Raw genomic sequence first — 15,726 nt, forward strand, 5'->3', positions numbered from 1 at the left:
TCAAATCTCTAATGGATTCTACGTACGTTGCATTGTATTGTAAGTATAACCAGGTGAACTTGCTAAGAAGTCATGTTTATTATTCTAATGCTCATTATCTGATTAATTCAGATTAGTAATGTAGACAGATTAAGTTGAACATTTTTTTAAATTACAAAATCTTTCCATTATACTTTGCTAATGTTACACAGAAATACTGGTTTTGGAAAAACTATTTACTCTTTCACATTTTAATTTATAGAAACATCAATGGATTCTCGACTTCAAAGGATACATGCTGAAATTAAAAATTCACTCAAAATTGATAATCTTGTAAGTGTTTAACCCTTCATTTAAAAATACAATGCTGCTTTTATAGCTTCTTATTTTCTCACATGGTTTTATAAGTAAAGGGACTATCACCGGTTGTTTTGTACTGCCTTGTTTGAAATTTTGAAAGTAATCTTTAGAAATAGACTACAAAGATTGTGGTAATTAACAGTTATGAAATTACTGTTTTGTGAAGGATGTGAGCAGATGTATTGAGGCCTTGGATGAATTAGCTTCACTTCAGGTCACAATGCAACAAGCTCAGAAACACACAGAGATGATTACAACACTGAAAAAAGTAAGCAATCTTAAGTCATGCAGATTTAAAAATTTTTCTCAAAACCACTTCATTAAAAAGTAACATCTAAAAATCAATTAGGAAAATAATTATGAATGCATATTTTGTTTTCTCAGATTCGGCGATTCAAAGTGAGTCAGATTATCATGGAAAAGTCTACAATGTTGTATAACAAGTTTAAGAACATGTTTTTGGTTGGTGAAGGAGATTCTGTAATCACACAAGTGCTGAATAAATCTCTTGCTGAGCAAAGACAGCATGAGGAAGCAAATAAAACCAAAGATCAAGGGAAGAAAGGGCCAAACAAAAAGCTAGAAAAGGAAACAGGTATGTGGTAATGAGTGCTTCCTAAAAAATGGCTTTGATATATCATTAATACCTTAATCTACATTAAACTACAAAAAGGTCTCTTCTATACTTAGTGTGGAACGTAGTCATGTCAACCTTATAGCTTGTTTTCCAAGTTAAAATTAGTAGTAAATACTATTGTTTACTATTACTAGACTTGAACAATGTGGGGTTTAGGGTTACCAACCCCCTTTGCAGTCAACAATCTCCATATAACTTTTGACTCCCCCAGAACCTCACTACTGCTGACTGGAAGGTCTTACTAATAACAGTCAGCTAACATATTTTGTGTATTATATAGTATAGAATATGCTATATTATTATAAAGCTAGAGAAAACATTATTAAAAACCTAAGAAAATGTTTACAGCATTTATTGAAATACAGCAATTCAAACGCATGTTATTCAAAAGTCAACATTATTGGTAATAATTCTCTTTTCATTTAATTTAGGAAAAATTCTTACCTACACAAAAGTAGAGAGAAATGAATTTCCTATGTCCATCACCCAGCTTCAGCAGTTACCAGCAAATGACTATTGCTGTATTATGCCCTGATCAAGTTTTTCTGTGACACCCCAGCAGATTATTTCAAAGCCAGTTCCAGATATGTGATTTGAACAACAGATATTTTAAGTTGTATCTGTGATGGACTCTTAAAATAGAGTCAGTACCATTATCTGTTCCCCAGTTCTGTGTTATTAAACATCTTAGCAGCTGCTGCTTAATGTAGAAACCAATACTCAAAAGGAGTTGGATTTTTTTTTACTCCTATATTAGGGAATGTTATATATGTGTCCTTAAGAGAATTTTTTAAAAATATATTCTATTGATTATGCTGTTACAGCTGTCACATTTTTCTCCTCTTTATTCTTCTCCACCCCCTCCCACCAGCATTCTCCCCCTTATTTCATGTCCATGGGGAGATCTGTTAGTAAGATTTACATGGAGGCTCTCATTTTCTTAATAACAGGGCACAAAATCATGTTAAGACTTTTTTTTTACATTTTCTAAAATACCAATGATGACATATATAAGATTTTACTGTGATTCACATTTTTTCTGAGAAATACAATGAATCATAATGGTCCAAACAGTTGTGCCACCTTGTTGCTGATAACAGTAATAAATGGAATAATCAGAATAATGATCTACTTCCTGTGCCCACAAATATATATATATAGCAACCCTGCTTCTTAAAGTATGTGCGTCAGCTGCCCTAAGGATTACAAATAAAATACATTAAGTATTAGAAATTTCATGTTTTATATTTTGAACTTTAGAGGACATCTTCACAAGTATTAATGGAAGCTCTAACAGTTAACCCCCCCCCCCCCATTGGAATCCTTACAAAGGTTCAAAGACTCTAAATGGAGGCTCTGATCAAGACAGTAATCAACCTCAGCACAACGGAGACAGCAATGAAGACAGCAAAGATGAGGCCAGCAGCAAGAAAAAGTGAGGACGTGTTTCAGTGGGTCGTAATGTGTGTGTTTGATTTTTAAATCATGTTGTTGTCTCAAGGTTCAAAATATAAGGGATTATATTTCGATCACTCAGTTCCTGAATTCAGGAAAAAGATGCAGATCAAAAAGGCAAAAATGAAAGAAAATTATTTACAACTAATCTGCCTGTGTTCAAGGTTAGAGAGCTGGCCTGAATCCAGTTTTTAAAAATTAACTATTCTTCCTTGGACTAATTTCACTCATGTTCATACTTTCTTGAATTGTGACAGGATAATAAAAATTAGATCTAGAATCTCAGGCTATTTTGTAGTATGATACCCGTTGTAGATATGGAACCATGGTTATCCAAGTCTTGGTTTGTTCCACTATTTATTAATATATTAAGCCTTGGAATCAAGCATCCCTTGTAATTCTGAAATTCAGGGAAGTCCTGCATGGTGTGTATCATCCCTTCATTTAGATTTGTAATATGCTGGTGTCACAGGTATTGACATTTTCAAGTTCTTTAAAGAGAATTGTTAACCCTGGCTAGTGTGGCTCAGTGGGTTGAGTACCATCCTATGAACTGAAAAGTCCCTGGTTTGATTCCCAGTCAGAACACAAGCCTGGGCTCTGTGGGCCAGGTCCCAGGTTAGGGTCATGAGAGAGGCAACCAATTGATGTTTCTCTCCTTTCCCCTCTCTCTAAAAAGTACAGTCTTTTCAAGAGAATCCATTTTAAAGCTGGAAATGATGGAAAGGGCCTGGGCCATGATATTGCCCTGAGTTACTGTGCTTGATCTGCATATATTTGGCGAAGTCGGTAGAACACAGTAAAATAAATTTCCAACCAAAAATAATGACTAAATATTTGGGTGATTTAAAAAACATAATGCACACATTAATACCTTTTTTTCTCTGGAGGAAAAATGTCCCCTAATCCCAATTGTCACACCTTTTCCCCCCCACTTTTCTGTAGGCCATCCAGTGAAGAGAGAGAGACCGAAATATCTCTGAAGGATTCTACGCTAGATAACTAAGTTGACATACCTGGAATATAAAGAACATTTGCGAAGTTTGTAATGGTTTTCATTTGAGATATTTAGACTGTTGAAAGTTTTAAATTTTTATAATAGGTTTTGATGTTTAAAACTTGTTTTGGGGGAAAAATCCCTTTATCTTTGTTTAAAAGTAATTAAATATTGGTTAAGTGTACTTTGTGCAGTATTAACAACTACATTATACAGTAAATGTGAGGGAAGGTCCATTTAGGAAATGCTGAACTGCTTTTCCAGACATTGGTTGTAGCATATTTTCAATTAGTGTGTGTATGTTAATGTGTAATTGATAGTAAAGTTACATTTTTAAAACTGCTACTTGTATAAAACCTTTACTCTTTCCCCAAATATTGTGGGTTTTGTGCAGTTTTTACAAATCTTGGATTTACCAGACTGTCTTTTCACTGTTTGTGGTTTTTGTAGAAGTTATACATTTTTATGAAAGATAAAATGTTACTTCTATAAAATTATTCCCTTCTATCTAAAATTAACCTCAGTCTACATTGTGCTACATTATCCTGCTGCTTTGTAACAATGTGTGTGGTCTGTATGCCATTTTGACAACTAGATACCCAACTGACATTGAACTGACAATTCTACAAAATACAAAACTCATGTTAAATTAGTTTCTAAAGTTAATTCTGTGGCTGGGAATTCAGCAGTCACAGGACTTTCCTGTGGAGAGCAGAACTGGTGTACATAGGAATGAATCTGGCCCTACGGGTCCAGCCAATCTAAGGTCCTTTACAGGCACTAGTAGCTGAAATTGAAAACTAAGTGATAAAAGTTTATTTTTGGGACATTTCCGAATTTTTTTAAAAAGTCACACTCATTTAAGAAAGTTAGCAAGTAGTATTTTTTTAATTGGAAAGCAACCCATGATGTTTATGAAGTAAATAAAAGTAAATACTATATAAAGAAACTAGCCTATTTAAAAACATGGCTATATCAGAAGGGAATTTTTATTTCTGCATTGTACATGTGACAGGATTGCAAAAAGTACAAACATTAGCTTTCTCAGAGGCAGCAGGCAAAGTAAAGGAATGGTTTGAATAGTCTGTATATTCACATATTTGGAATAAATCTGAGTGACCCCATGTTAACACAAAAGAGTTAAGGCTAACTGTAACAGATAGTATTTCTAAGATCATATAATTAGGTCAGTTGGTGGTTTTTGGTAGCTAAGACTGTTTGTTTTGAAACTATGAATACGGGAAAAACTTTTAATACTCAAGTGTTTGCATGTGGCATAGATTGTATGTTTTGACCTCTGATAATTTTGTTTTCATCAATAGATGGAAAGTTGAATTATTTCAATAATTGGAATTTTAATTTTGAGAGGTCTTACAATGGAACCTAGGACTCAGTGTTTTGAGGGAACTCTTCCTATTATATCTGTTTGGTCCTTAGGACAACTAAAATTTGGACATAATTCTTGTTAAGCCATAAGTGTCAACATGTAAACTTGTTTTGATTAAAGAATTTTTTTTAAATCAAACTGTACTAGTAAATTACTTCTTTGCTATTTTTAAAAATGTGTTGGAATTCTGGCTTGGCTTCCAAGGGAGTAATTTCTGAGTTAACCTCACCATAGAGATTGTGTTGTTTGGAGAGACTAGGAAACTAATAAGCTCAAAATGATAAAAATAAAGGAAATGTTATTTTTGGTCCATCCTCCCTTTTCTTCTGTGATCCAACAGGCCTACACAGCTTACCAAGAATCACAAAATCTTCTGATTATGTGGCATTAAAACATAAGTTGCCTCCTCTATCTGAAGGATTTCAAGACATTTTTCTTCGTCAATAATTCACAAAACCTCAGAACTATCTTGAAAGTCATAATCATCAAGAATGTTCAGAAGCATTGGTTGAATTTAAGTGTGTATTTGGTCAAAACAGAACTGGACAAGTCATTCAAGAGATAATTTAAACGAGAGAGCTAAGACCACTGCCTCAGCCCTCAAACCCACATTTTTAAAAATATGTGTACACACCACCTATTTCATTGCTGCTTTTTAAACCACTGTATAATGTTTTACACTGGATAATATTTTAAAAGAGTAAGTTATGCATGACTCAGCAGAATCAATTGTTGGTTTTCTCAGCCACTTGGGAGAAATTTCAGAAGTACCATCCGAATCAGGGAATCTAAATCAGACTTTCTATGTATAAACAGCTTGAATGGAGTACGTTAAGCCTTATAATTGCTATTACGTTGTGTGGTTTCAAATAGTAGGACAACAGATTGATCGTAGTATACCCATACACTTACCTGGTTGAAGGTGCTGGGTCAAGATGATGTGGCTTATACAAGAGTAATGGCTTTTACAGGGCTCTGAAGGTTTCACTAGCAACTTACTTTGTTACACTGGCCCACGATTATACCTTAAGAAAAGAACCTGTTAAATAGGCAGACATGTATTCAAATTTGTGCTGTGTAATTCCCCAGCCTTAGAGATTGGGAGAACAAATTATCCTTAAAAGGTAATGAAGCCTGAAAAAGATGTTTCAGGAAATAGGCACTGCTTTTCTAGACTGTGATTTTGTGCACGACTCTATATATTAAAGTCTAATTCATTTCTAAATACAGAGAATATTGATTAATTCGAATTCATCATGCTTTCATATTTGCTGTTTTAGATAAAATATGTAACTTCAGTCAGTCATGTTTAATGTTGAAATTTGCAGCTATAAAATCCCTGATACAAGATATCTTTTATGCCTGTTTGGAAGCTGGGAGTTTCTTTTGGTGTGAGACCTGTGTATCTCATATACAATGCATTGGCAAATTCTGGAAGTGATCTGGTTAGGTTAGCTTTTTAGATTTTACCAGGAAATTATAATAGATACCTGAGCCTTGTAATGCTGGTGAAAAGATTCACCTTAAGAACCGGCCGGACAATATTCTAAATAAATGATAAAACAAGAATTCAGTATTAACTGACCATCTTTATCCACTAAAATAAACTGACTGGCACCACACATGGATTAATGCTTCCTCTATAATTCACTTCCCAGAATTTTTGTTTTGAGAATATGAAGTGACGAAAAAGAAGAAAAGTAAAAAAAGACGCCTATATACAAAGTAAAAGCTGTAAGGAATGCAGTTTAAAAATAAATTCATTTTTACCTCAGGAACTTGGAGGAATTGGGTAAATCTGGTTTCCAACAGAATTTTAAATCATCATTGGAAACATGAAAGTACAAATTTAGGCAATAACATAAACCAACCACGTTGGGACAACTTATTTATGTTGATTTCTCTAGCATGTTGACTGAATCAGTGAATGAGAACACTGCTAGATATACTAGAAAGAGGTTCTTAACATGTCACATTTAAGTCCATAAAACATTTGTCAACATTTTAAATGTATAGGTTTATAGGCTTCATCAGTTTTTGATTTATATGGTAAATGTTCTTACCCATCCAGGGAGTGTGGAATTCAGTTGACTTTATAAATGTAACCTAGAAGAAAATGAAATTTTAAAGGACAGTTTAATTTTCCACCAAAAAAAAAAATTTCCAAAAACATTTCAGAGTAGATACCGTAGCTATAATTTTCCCTGATGGCCTAAACCTCGGAATTGATCACACTTGCCCTTTGGCCCAGAATGAGAGAAGAGAATTATAGTAAGGGGGCCAAAAAAATGACGTGTTGAGCCAGAAAAACTCTTCTTTTTGCACAGAGAATACTGGGTATTACTGCCCAGGAATAAGTGAGTCAGAGCTAATAATCCATAGGATCTTGAATTACCATGTCCCAGTAGTCATATTACATGAGATTATTTTTTAGTTAATAAAAATACTAAATTGACATACATTTTAAACTCAGTATTCGTGATTCACAAAAAGTTGTCAAGAAATGAAGCTTCAGCCCTGGCTGGTGCGGCTCAGTTGATTGAGTGCCAGCTTGCAAACCAAAGGGTCTCCAGTTCTATTCCCAGTGAGGGCACATGCCTGGGTTGTGGGCCAGGTCCCCAGTGGGGGGCACCTGAGAGAGGATCACACTGATGTTTCTCTCCCTCTCCTTCCCTTCCCCTCTCTCTAAAAATAAATACATAAAATCTTTTTAAAAAAGGAAGCTTCAATTCAAATGCTACTTCTGTAAAGCTATGCGTATATACTCAAGATCTCATATTTATTATTCATGTAATGTGTCTCATTTTCAAAGAATTTTCAAAGTACCCCACCACTTGATGTATCATTAATTGAACCCAATAACTAGGCAAGCCACAGATGAGGAGAAAATCAATACATATATCTCACAAAGGATTTGTATTCAGAATACATAAAGCCTTCCTACAACTCAGTAAGATAAACAGATTTGAAAATGGGCAAAAAGCACTGAGAACTATACTTTGTAATAAATACTAAAATATATTTCTAAGCATTTAAACACAATTAAGTTACTTTGTAAGAAAATTTGTAATTTGAACTTTGTTGGGGGAATGAGGGTAATAACTTTAGCTGCTTGTTTCAGGTTGGTCCTGTTTCCTACAAGAGCACATATTCTGTTATTAATTAAAGGTTCCAGGATCAACATAAGGATAAGCGAGGAATTCCCCCAGTTTGTTGCCTTCTGAATCATAGTGGAGCATTCGGAAGCAAACATCACAAAAGAAACAAGGGTCATCTGGTGCAAAACTGTCATTGTTCGTCACCCATCTGTGGTCAAAAAAAAAAAAAAAACATCGTTACAATTAACTTTCTCAGCTGTGAGTTATGAAGTGTAATGATATATAAATATAACTCCCACTATTGCCTTCTCATCCTATCTAATAATTATAACCTTTCATAGGATTTTCTGTACATACACAGATAGATTTATCCCTGTCAGTCCTGTACAAGGCAACAGCGCAACTAACATATACTGCAGAATGCTGTTTCTCTGAGACTACTTAAGGTCCACAGAGAAGAATACAAATCCATAATGGAAAAACCATACACTTACCATGACATACCTATCCAAGGAACTCATGAACACAATCCTTTTCTTTCAAGAGGCCATCTTGAAAAACAATAAATTAGATGCTACAGATCTGATAACTTTTGCTTAATTTATCTTTCTAACTGGTAAATGAGTGGTAGTTGGAAAACTCCAGTTGTTTTACTTAGAATTCAGGATAAAATGTTAAAAGAATGCATACAAATGGGAAATATAGGCAACATTCTTCAACTGAAATTTTAACAATTAGTCACAATTAGTCACCACTGAACATGTTATTTTTCAGTTTACCTGAATTCTGCACCTCATGGAATGTTACCTACCCCTGAATTCCACTTTGATCTAATAACTGATTTATGTCTTCCTATTTATCATTTGGAAAAACACATTGTGGTATGGAATTCAAAACAAGTTGATGATACTAAATTCTCCTTTTCCTCTGCATGGTTTGTTGACTGATCCCCAGTTAAAGAAATACTCAAAGCATGCACAATCACACAACAGAAATTTTATGAAGCCCTATTTTGACCTCTACATGTGAGATGCTGTGTTAACTTTTTCATTGAGGAGAAACTAGACAAAACTGACTTTGTAAACTGCAGAGGGGAGGCAGAAAGAACATGGTTCCCTGATGACACTGAGCATTGTATCAACCAATTCAGTCTGACCTTCCCCTGGACTTCTGCTACACATGATAATTAATTTCCTTCTTGTTTAAAAATGTGGTTGTAACTAAAGTGATCTGCAGCACTTCCCTAATTAAAAAATCCTTTATATTATTTATACCTCAAAGTATAAGTCCTCAGATATAAAACAGACAACTGAAATACCAAAAATCAAAAATACCTGACTGTTGAAAACCAATACCTCTTTAAATTTAAATATCACTTACCTAGCTGTGTACATTTTACAGACAAAACATTTTCTGGTCCATAGCCAATGCTTCTTGATAAGAAGGGGATAAAGTTTCCTATCCAAGCAGTCATCACAATGCACAAGCCTTTTGTTCATGAGAAAATAAATGAAGATATTGAAGTACAAATTTTAGTGATATGTAAAGAATGCAAGATATCTGTGCCTCAACACTAACAACATATGTAGATATAATTTTCTTTTTTTTTTTTTGCTCAAAAAAGTTTTACATATAAAATGACTTTACACCAAGTTGACCAAATCGTGTTCCACAAAACACGTTCTCCCACAGAGCATTTTGGATTGAACAATGCCTTCTACGAAACTTCCCAAACACCCCTTTCATAGTAATGTGCACTGTAACCCTCTGAGAGGAAGATGCTGTGTGCAGCATTTCTTGAATGTATTCCATCAGAGAATCCTTGCTTTACTCAACCTTTTTTATAGAACACAGTTTGAGCAACTAATTGATCTTATTTAAGTATTTTACCTAGCTATTCTACTGAGATTGACTGGTCATGTGGTACAACACAGCTCTTGATTACTGTCCTCTATTAAAATCCAAATCTAACTCCTGGCATAATGTAAATTGGCACAACTTTAGTTTTAGGTATCAGAATTAAGAAATTATGAGTGAAAATTAATCTCCACTGTGCTACTTATCAGCTGAGTGGGTCTGGATAGGTCCCTTAACTGTGCTGGACTTCAGACTCTTCACCTGAAACATGAAGGGACTGCTCAGGGTATGCTAGTAATCTCTGGTCTCAGACAATTCTAAAATTTGATTCTTACTATTATTTTTTTTAGCAAGAAAGGGCAGCAATATCACCAATCAAAAAATTGACCAATGAATTTTTCAACAGTTTACTAATTAATAAACTATGGCACTGAATTAAATCAGCCTGTAAAATAAAAATGACTTTTAGTCTATGTTCCAAGTTGCCATGAATTTAAGGAATGACATTGTATGTAGCAATATGCCTACACCACAAGAAATGTAAGGAGAGTAAAAGTAGGCAGAATAGTTTATATAAAACTGAAAGAACACATTATTCAAGAAGTAAGTACATAATTTTGAAAGTCATAGATTTATGAGGTTTATGTATTCTCTCGGCTTTTGCTGCAAAAATTCTTCAAGGGGCAATTGTTATACTCTTAACTGTTTACTTTTAAAATAGCTCCTCAGCCTCTCTCAGAACTATAACTTTGGTTAAATAGATACTTAACGTTTAACTTATGACAAATTAATACTATCAACCACATAAGGTACATAAAACACTGTATGTTCTTTTTACTGAATAACACTTTCTTTTCTAGGTCCTAATTCTCTCATGTTTGCATCTGCTGGGCTTTCAGTGTTCCTGTCACCAGTTCAGTTCCCACAGAATGGTAAAAATACTCTCCATCAGTATGCACCGACAGGAGGTCTAGTAGCTCTGGATACCCTTCCCAAATCCTCCATCCTGCTGCAGTCCTGGATTAAGTGGTTCTCCTGCTGCTAGACAGCCATCGTTCTGGAATTTCCCTTTCCAGTCATTCTGAGGGTTCCATTTACATCTTAGTTATTCTGTTTTGCATTCCGTGTTTTTTTCTTTTTGAAGATCCAATCATTGTGTGAGGTACTACCTCAGGTAGCTTCCTGAGGATCAGTGCATGGGAGGTGAAGTTTTTGAGACTATCGACTGAGATCCGAAAGAAATGGAAGCAAGGACGTTCTGAAACGTCAGTTCCTATTATTGGTGTAATAAATATATGGGTATAACATTGCTCCACAAGAAAAACTTGAAATGGTCTCTCAGAAGGAATCCAAATGGGGACAGAGGAGGGCTCATTCCTATATATTGTCCTTCATAAATTGATTATTTCCTAAATAAGGAAATGAAAAGCTTTATTCATGAGAGAAGATACCATTTATATAAAATTATGACTAATCTTAAAACCTCATTTTAAACTATTTTAGTCCTTCCCACTTTAAATCTTTATGAAATCATTAAGACTTATTTGTCAACTATCAGAATTATTTGTCAACTATTAGAAATATTCTTCTCTACCCCACTTCCCTTTTATCTCCTTCAAATTTTGGCAAAAGACATGTATCTGAGAAATACAGCTGCAAATTTGCAGCGTGCCTACATGGTATACAAAGTGGATGACTACTACCTGAAGAAAAGCTGTCTAATATATAAATGGTGATACTTTAAAAAATATTTATAGATTTTTAACCCTCTAATAAACAGTAAAACACTTCTTATATATATTTTCCAAAATACAAACAAGAGGATACAAAGTTGATCACTGGGTGGAAAACACTTTTGCTGTTTCCAAGCCAAGCTGCACTGACCATTACTTTTACTCCTCGAATCCAAAACAAAACAAAACAAAACAAAACAAAAACCTGTGCTTTTATATTGTGAAATAAAACAAATGTTCTGAGTACTGCCACTTACCTTATGTCAGTAATGACAATCACATGTTCACAGTCTCCCTGGTGACAGTATAAGTAAGGAAAACCCAGTTTAATATGTAAGTCATTGAAGGTGAAGTCTTCCATTTTCGCAGTCTGAAACTTTCCATAACCTCTGTCATGGGACTCTGACCATTCAATGATAGTTCTGAGGAGGGAGAAAGACAAGGATGTATCATTACTCCATAAAAAATTAAAAAAGGACAGAAAATGGGCTGTGACTACAGTATTTCACAAAACCTGCCTCCTCCAATGAACCAGACAGTTCCCATCTCGAGATGAAAACCATAGTGGTTGATGTGTATTGGAATTAGGAATTCTGAATTTTCGTTTATCCGTTAGAGCAGCAGTTCTCAAAGTGTGGTTCCTAAGACCCCACAGAGGTTTGTGAAGTCAAAATTATCTTTACAATAATCCTAAAATGTTACTGCTACCCTTTCAGCCTTATTACCTCATAAATGACCATTTTTCTGGAGGTTACATCACATGGGTTATCACTTGAGACTGAATGGAAAATGTGTAACAATGTCACTTTTCTCGCTATTTTGTTCTGAAAATTTTATTTTTTACAAAAATGTTACTATTGTTAATGTTTAACAGGATTATTTAAATTAGTCAATATTTAAAATATTTGAGTCTGAACTGTTAATATGATAAATATTGATAGTTATAACCCACATGAAAAGCTCTTTGGCATCCTCAATTATTTCCAGTATAAAGAAATACAGAGCCCAACAAAACTGAGAACTGCTATGTTAGAATATAAATGAAAATGCCTATAATGAAAGAGAATTTATATAAATAATCAAATACACACACACACACACACTCTCTCTCCAGTTGCTAGGACATTGATAATAAAAGCTCAGTCTAACTGCCATGATGATTAGATACAGATGTTTCATGCTCTGTACTGAAGAAACCATGTAAGTCACCTAGGGCAAACCATCATGTGCACTAAACAAGCAGAAAAAGAGCAAAAGATTAACTTCCTGCTATCACCTAATACAAAGAACAGACATTAATAAAGTGTTTAAGTGGGATTTAGTTCTTTTTTCAGATGTATCTAAGGCTCAAATAAGACTCACTAAAATTTCTAAAATACTTAAAAAAAATTTTTTTTTGGACAGTTGGCAAAGATCCTGAAATGGCTGATGTAAATTTTTGGCAGAAAAAATTTTTTAGAATAAAAATTTTGAGTAACTTATTAATACCTAGACCAACGTTGAAAATATTTTAAAACCCAAGAGATAACTTTTTACTCCAAATCAAACAACACAACCCAACACAATTATTCCTTGTCAAAGATCCTTCACAGACCAGTAAGAGGATTTGTGGAGATAATACCATTTTGAAAACTACAAATCAGAAAGACTTGGAGAAGAGTTTTGGAAACTGTACCTGCTCAAATCTCTGCACTCAGGGTACCTTTTATCATTGTAAAATGTTCCTTCAAAATAAAAGAAGGCTGATTTGTATAGGTCCTATAAGACAACAAGATGTTATTGAGAGAAAGCAATTATAAAATGATCTAAGTATTGATTAAAAATTTGTATGCCAAAAAATCACACAAATGTTTAACTTTATAAAACTTCATAGAACAAGCTCAACTCATTCATTAATTTGTTTAATATTTAATGGCAACTCTTATGTAAAAAATATGTTAGTTACCAGGTGTCAAGGTGTAAAATTTTATCCATTGTTATTTTACTCATTAGGTTTGATTTAAATCTGTAGTCTCCTAAGATTCATGAAAGAAACCCAAATAGAAATGAAATAAATATATTATTTTTATTATATACATACACAGCAATGAGGTATTTTATTTTTTAAAGATTTTTATTATTTCTAGACAGAGGGGAAGGAAGGGATCGAGGGAGAGAAACATAAATGTGTTTTGCCGCTTGCATGCCCCCTCCTGGGGACCTGGCTCACAACCCAGGCATGTGCCCTGACTGGGAATGGAACCAATGACACTTTAGTTCTCAGACCAGCACTCAATCCACTGAGCTGCACCAGCCAGGGCATTATTTTAGATACTGGACTAAAAACTAAACAGTCATATCTTTGGTGTTTCCTCCATGTTAACAACAATAATCATGGAATTATGTTTATCTGTCATTTTTTAAAATTTTCAATGTGCTTTTATAAAAAGTCCCCATTTATATTTCCAGTAACTCTTAGGCAGGCAGAATGTGATTTTCTAGTCTTATTCAAGCAATCTGGCCCAGAGTACCATAGTAGCCGCACAACTGGTCTGAATCCTTAGGTTTCTTACCTTTCAGTCTATCAGACTTTCCATCAGAGGGATGGCTTTTAATCCTGACCGCATAACGGAGTCACAAAAACATCAAAGACCAAGTCTCACCTCAAATGCATTAAATGAGACTCTCTAAGGATGGGGCTCAGGCACCAGTGTCATTCCAAGCTCCCCAAGAGATTAAAACGTGCACCCAATGCCGAGAACCACTCTGTTAGACTTGTCTTTCACCATATGCTTAAAATTAACCCCCTGGAAGAGGGTTAAAAAGACCTGTTTTCTTTTCCTGAACCTACACTTCCTCCTTGGACCTGTTTCCTTACCTGTAAAATCAGAAGAACACCTGGCATGCTGTGATACAGGGCTGTGATGAGAACCAAAAGTAGTATGAACTATAAAAGATATATAAGCTTCAGATATTAAAATAATTTTACCTTAAAATAACCTAAATTCTCTGCTACTTCGATAAAGCTTCTGTTTTTTTCTTAGTTGTCTTTGTTCCCCCATTTATAGATCATCTGGCATTGGTGTTAGATACCCTTATAAGGCTGGTTTTGCTGTTTTTCCTTGGTCACCTCACTAAATCTCCCTGACCCACTTTTTCTCATATTTCTGTAGAACATGAGTAAAGCCATTACCTTCTTCCCAGATGAATGCAGAGATATAAGGATATAATGTACCATAATGCCATGTCTAGCTGCTGTTAAAACTCAAAATCTGCCACTGAATATACTTCTGAACCTTCTAAGAGGTCTGCTTGGGCCCAACATAAAGGTTCTGAAAGAAAAAGTGTATCTATAGAACTTCATTTTAAGTAATTAGGCAACTTAATGCTTTGACATAACTATAAATTAGAAGGGGAACTTTAAAATAACAAAAGCCTTTTCCATATAAATCCTAAGTCACCCATTAAAAACTTTTCCTCGTCTCAGTATACAAACAGTTAAGAAGATATGAATAATCTCAGTACAAGTAATTTTCATTTTAATGGTAACCAGTGATACTAACTAGTTTCCCTATTCTGTCAGCTAGTTTAGCTGACAATGTTCCCAGAGTGGGTGAGAGCAGAGCATCAACCAACCAACATGGGAAAACTAGTGTAAAGAAGTTATTTCTGTTATTAATCTAATATAACCCAAGTCTATGGGTAGTATTTCCATTTTATAAACAAAGTAACTATCAATAACTAACATGATCATCTGAACACAGTCATCAGTTATATATAATTTTAGGCATCAGTTGACCATTTATACTCCACTACCACTGAGATAGGCTATGTTGGAACTACAGAGACAGTCCTAGGATCTGCTGTGAGGAAAGTGGTAATGGGACAGAGTGCTGGAGAAGCTTGGGTAAGGAAATTTTTACAACTTGAATTTATGTTACCATTTTCCTATACCAAGGCTTTATTTATAATAAGTCTATAAAGTACTTTCTTAAGTGTGCCTCTAAGAAAAAGTCTTAAGAGATTATTAACAACAAAAAACTTGTCACAGTAATGTACAAAAGATCAATAGAATCAGACATTAAAACATGCCGAACCGCCCTGACTGATATGGCTCAGTTGGTTGGGCATCATTCCACAAAGTGAAATGCCACTGGTTTATTACTGGGTCAGGGCATGTGTCTGGGTTACAGGTTCAGTCCCCGGTCAGGGTGCATGTGGGAAGCAACAAACCAATGTTTCTC

At 34.5% G+C, this 15,726-nt stretch overlaps 2 protein-coding genes across 4 annotated transcripts in view; one reads left to right on the forward strand and one right to left on the reverse strand.

The window, feature by feature from the left end:
• PSIP1 (PC4 and SFRS1 interacting protein 1) overlaps nt 1–4,953 on the forward strand; it is a 40,124-nt gene extending 35,171 nt beyond the window's left edge. For 2 of the 3 annotated variants that reach the window (XM_045840985.1, XM_045840986.1), the window contains exons 12-16: nt 242–312; nt 506–607; nt 724–934; nt 2,309–2,411; nt 3,377–4,953. In XM_045840985.1, coding sequence (XP_045696941.1) covers nt 242–312; nt 506–607; nt 724–934; nt 2,309–2,411; nt 3,377–3,437 — 548 coding nt within the window. In that variant the 3' untranslated portion in view covers nt 3,438–4,953. Of the gene's footprint in view, nt 1–241; nt 313–505; nt 608–723; nt 935–2,308; nt 2,440–3,376 lie in introns of all 3 variants that reach the window. The other variant, XM_045840987.1, reaches the window with a different exon arrangement.
• The window catches only part of SNAPC3 (small nuclear RNA activating complex polypeptide 3), a 42,874-nt gene continuing 31,547 nt past the window's right edge, over nt 4,400–15,726 (reverse strand). Inside the window, exons 6-9 of the mRNA XM_045840992.1 lie at nt 13,179–13,261; nt 11,761–11,925; nt 9,294–9,401; nt 4,400–8,121 (exon numbers count right to left, since the gene is read on the reverse strand). Of these exons, the coding sequence (XP_045696948.1) occupies nt 7,974–8,121; nt 9,294–9,401; nt 11,761–11,925; nt 13,179–13,261 (504 nt within the window). The 3' untranslated portion in view covers nt 4,400–7,973. The remainder of the gene's footprint in view (nt 8,122–9,293; nt 9,402–11,760; nt 11,926–13,178; nt 13,262–15,726) is intronic.

This window comes from Phyllostomus hastatus, unplaced genomic scaffold (genome assembly GCF_019186645.2).
Source record: "Phyllostomus hastatus isolate PE091 unplaced genomic scaffold, TTU_PhHast_1.1 phas_contig_34, whole genome shotgun sequence".
NCBI lineage: Eukaryota > Metazoa > Chordata > Mammalia > Chiroptera > Phyllostomidae > Phyllostomus > Phyllostomus hastatus.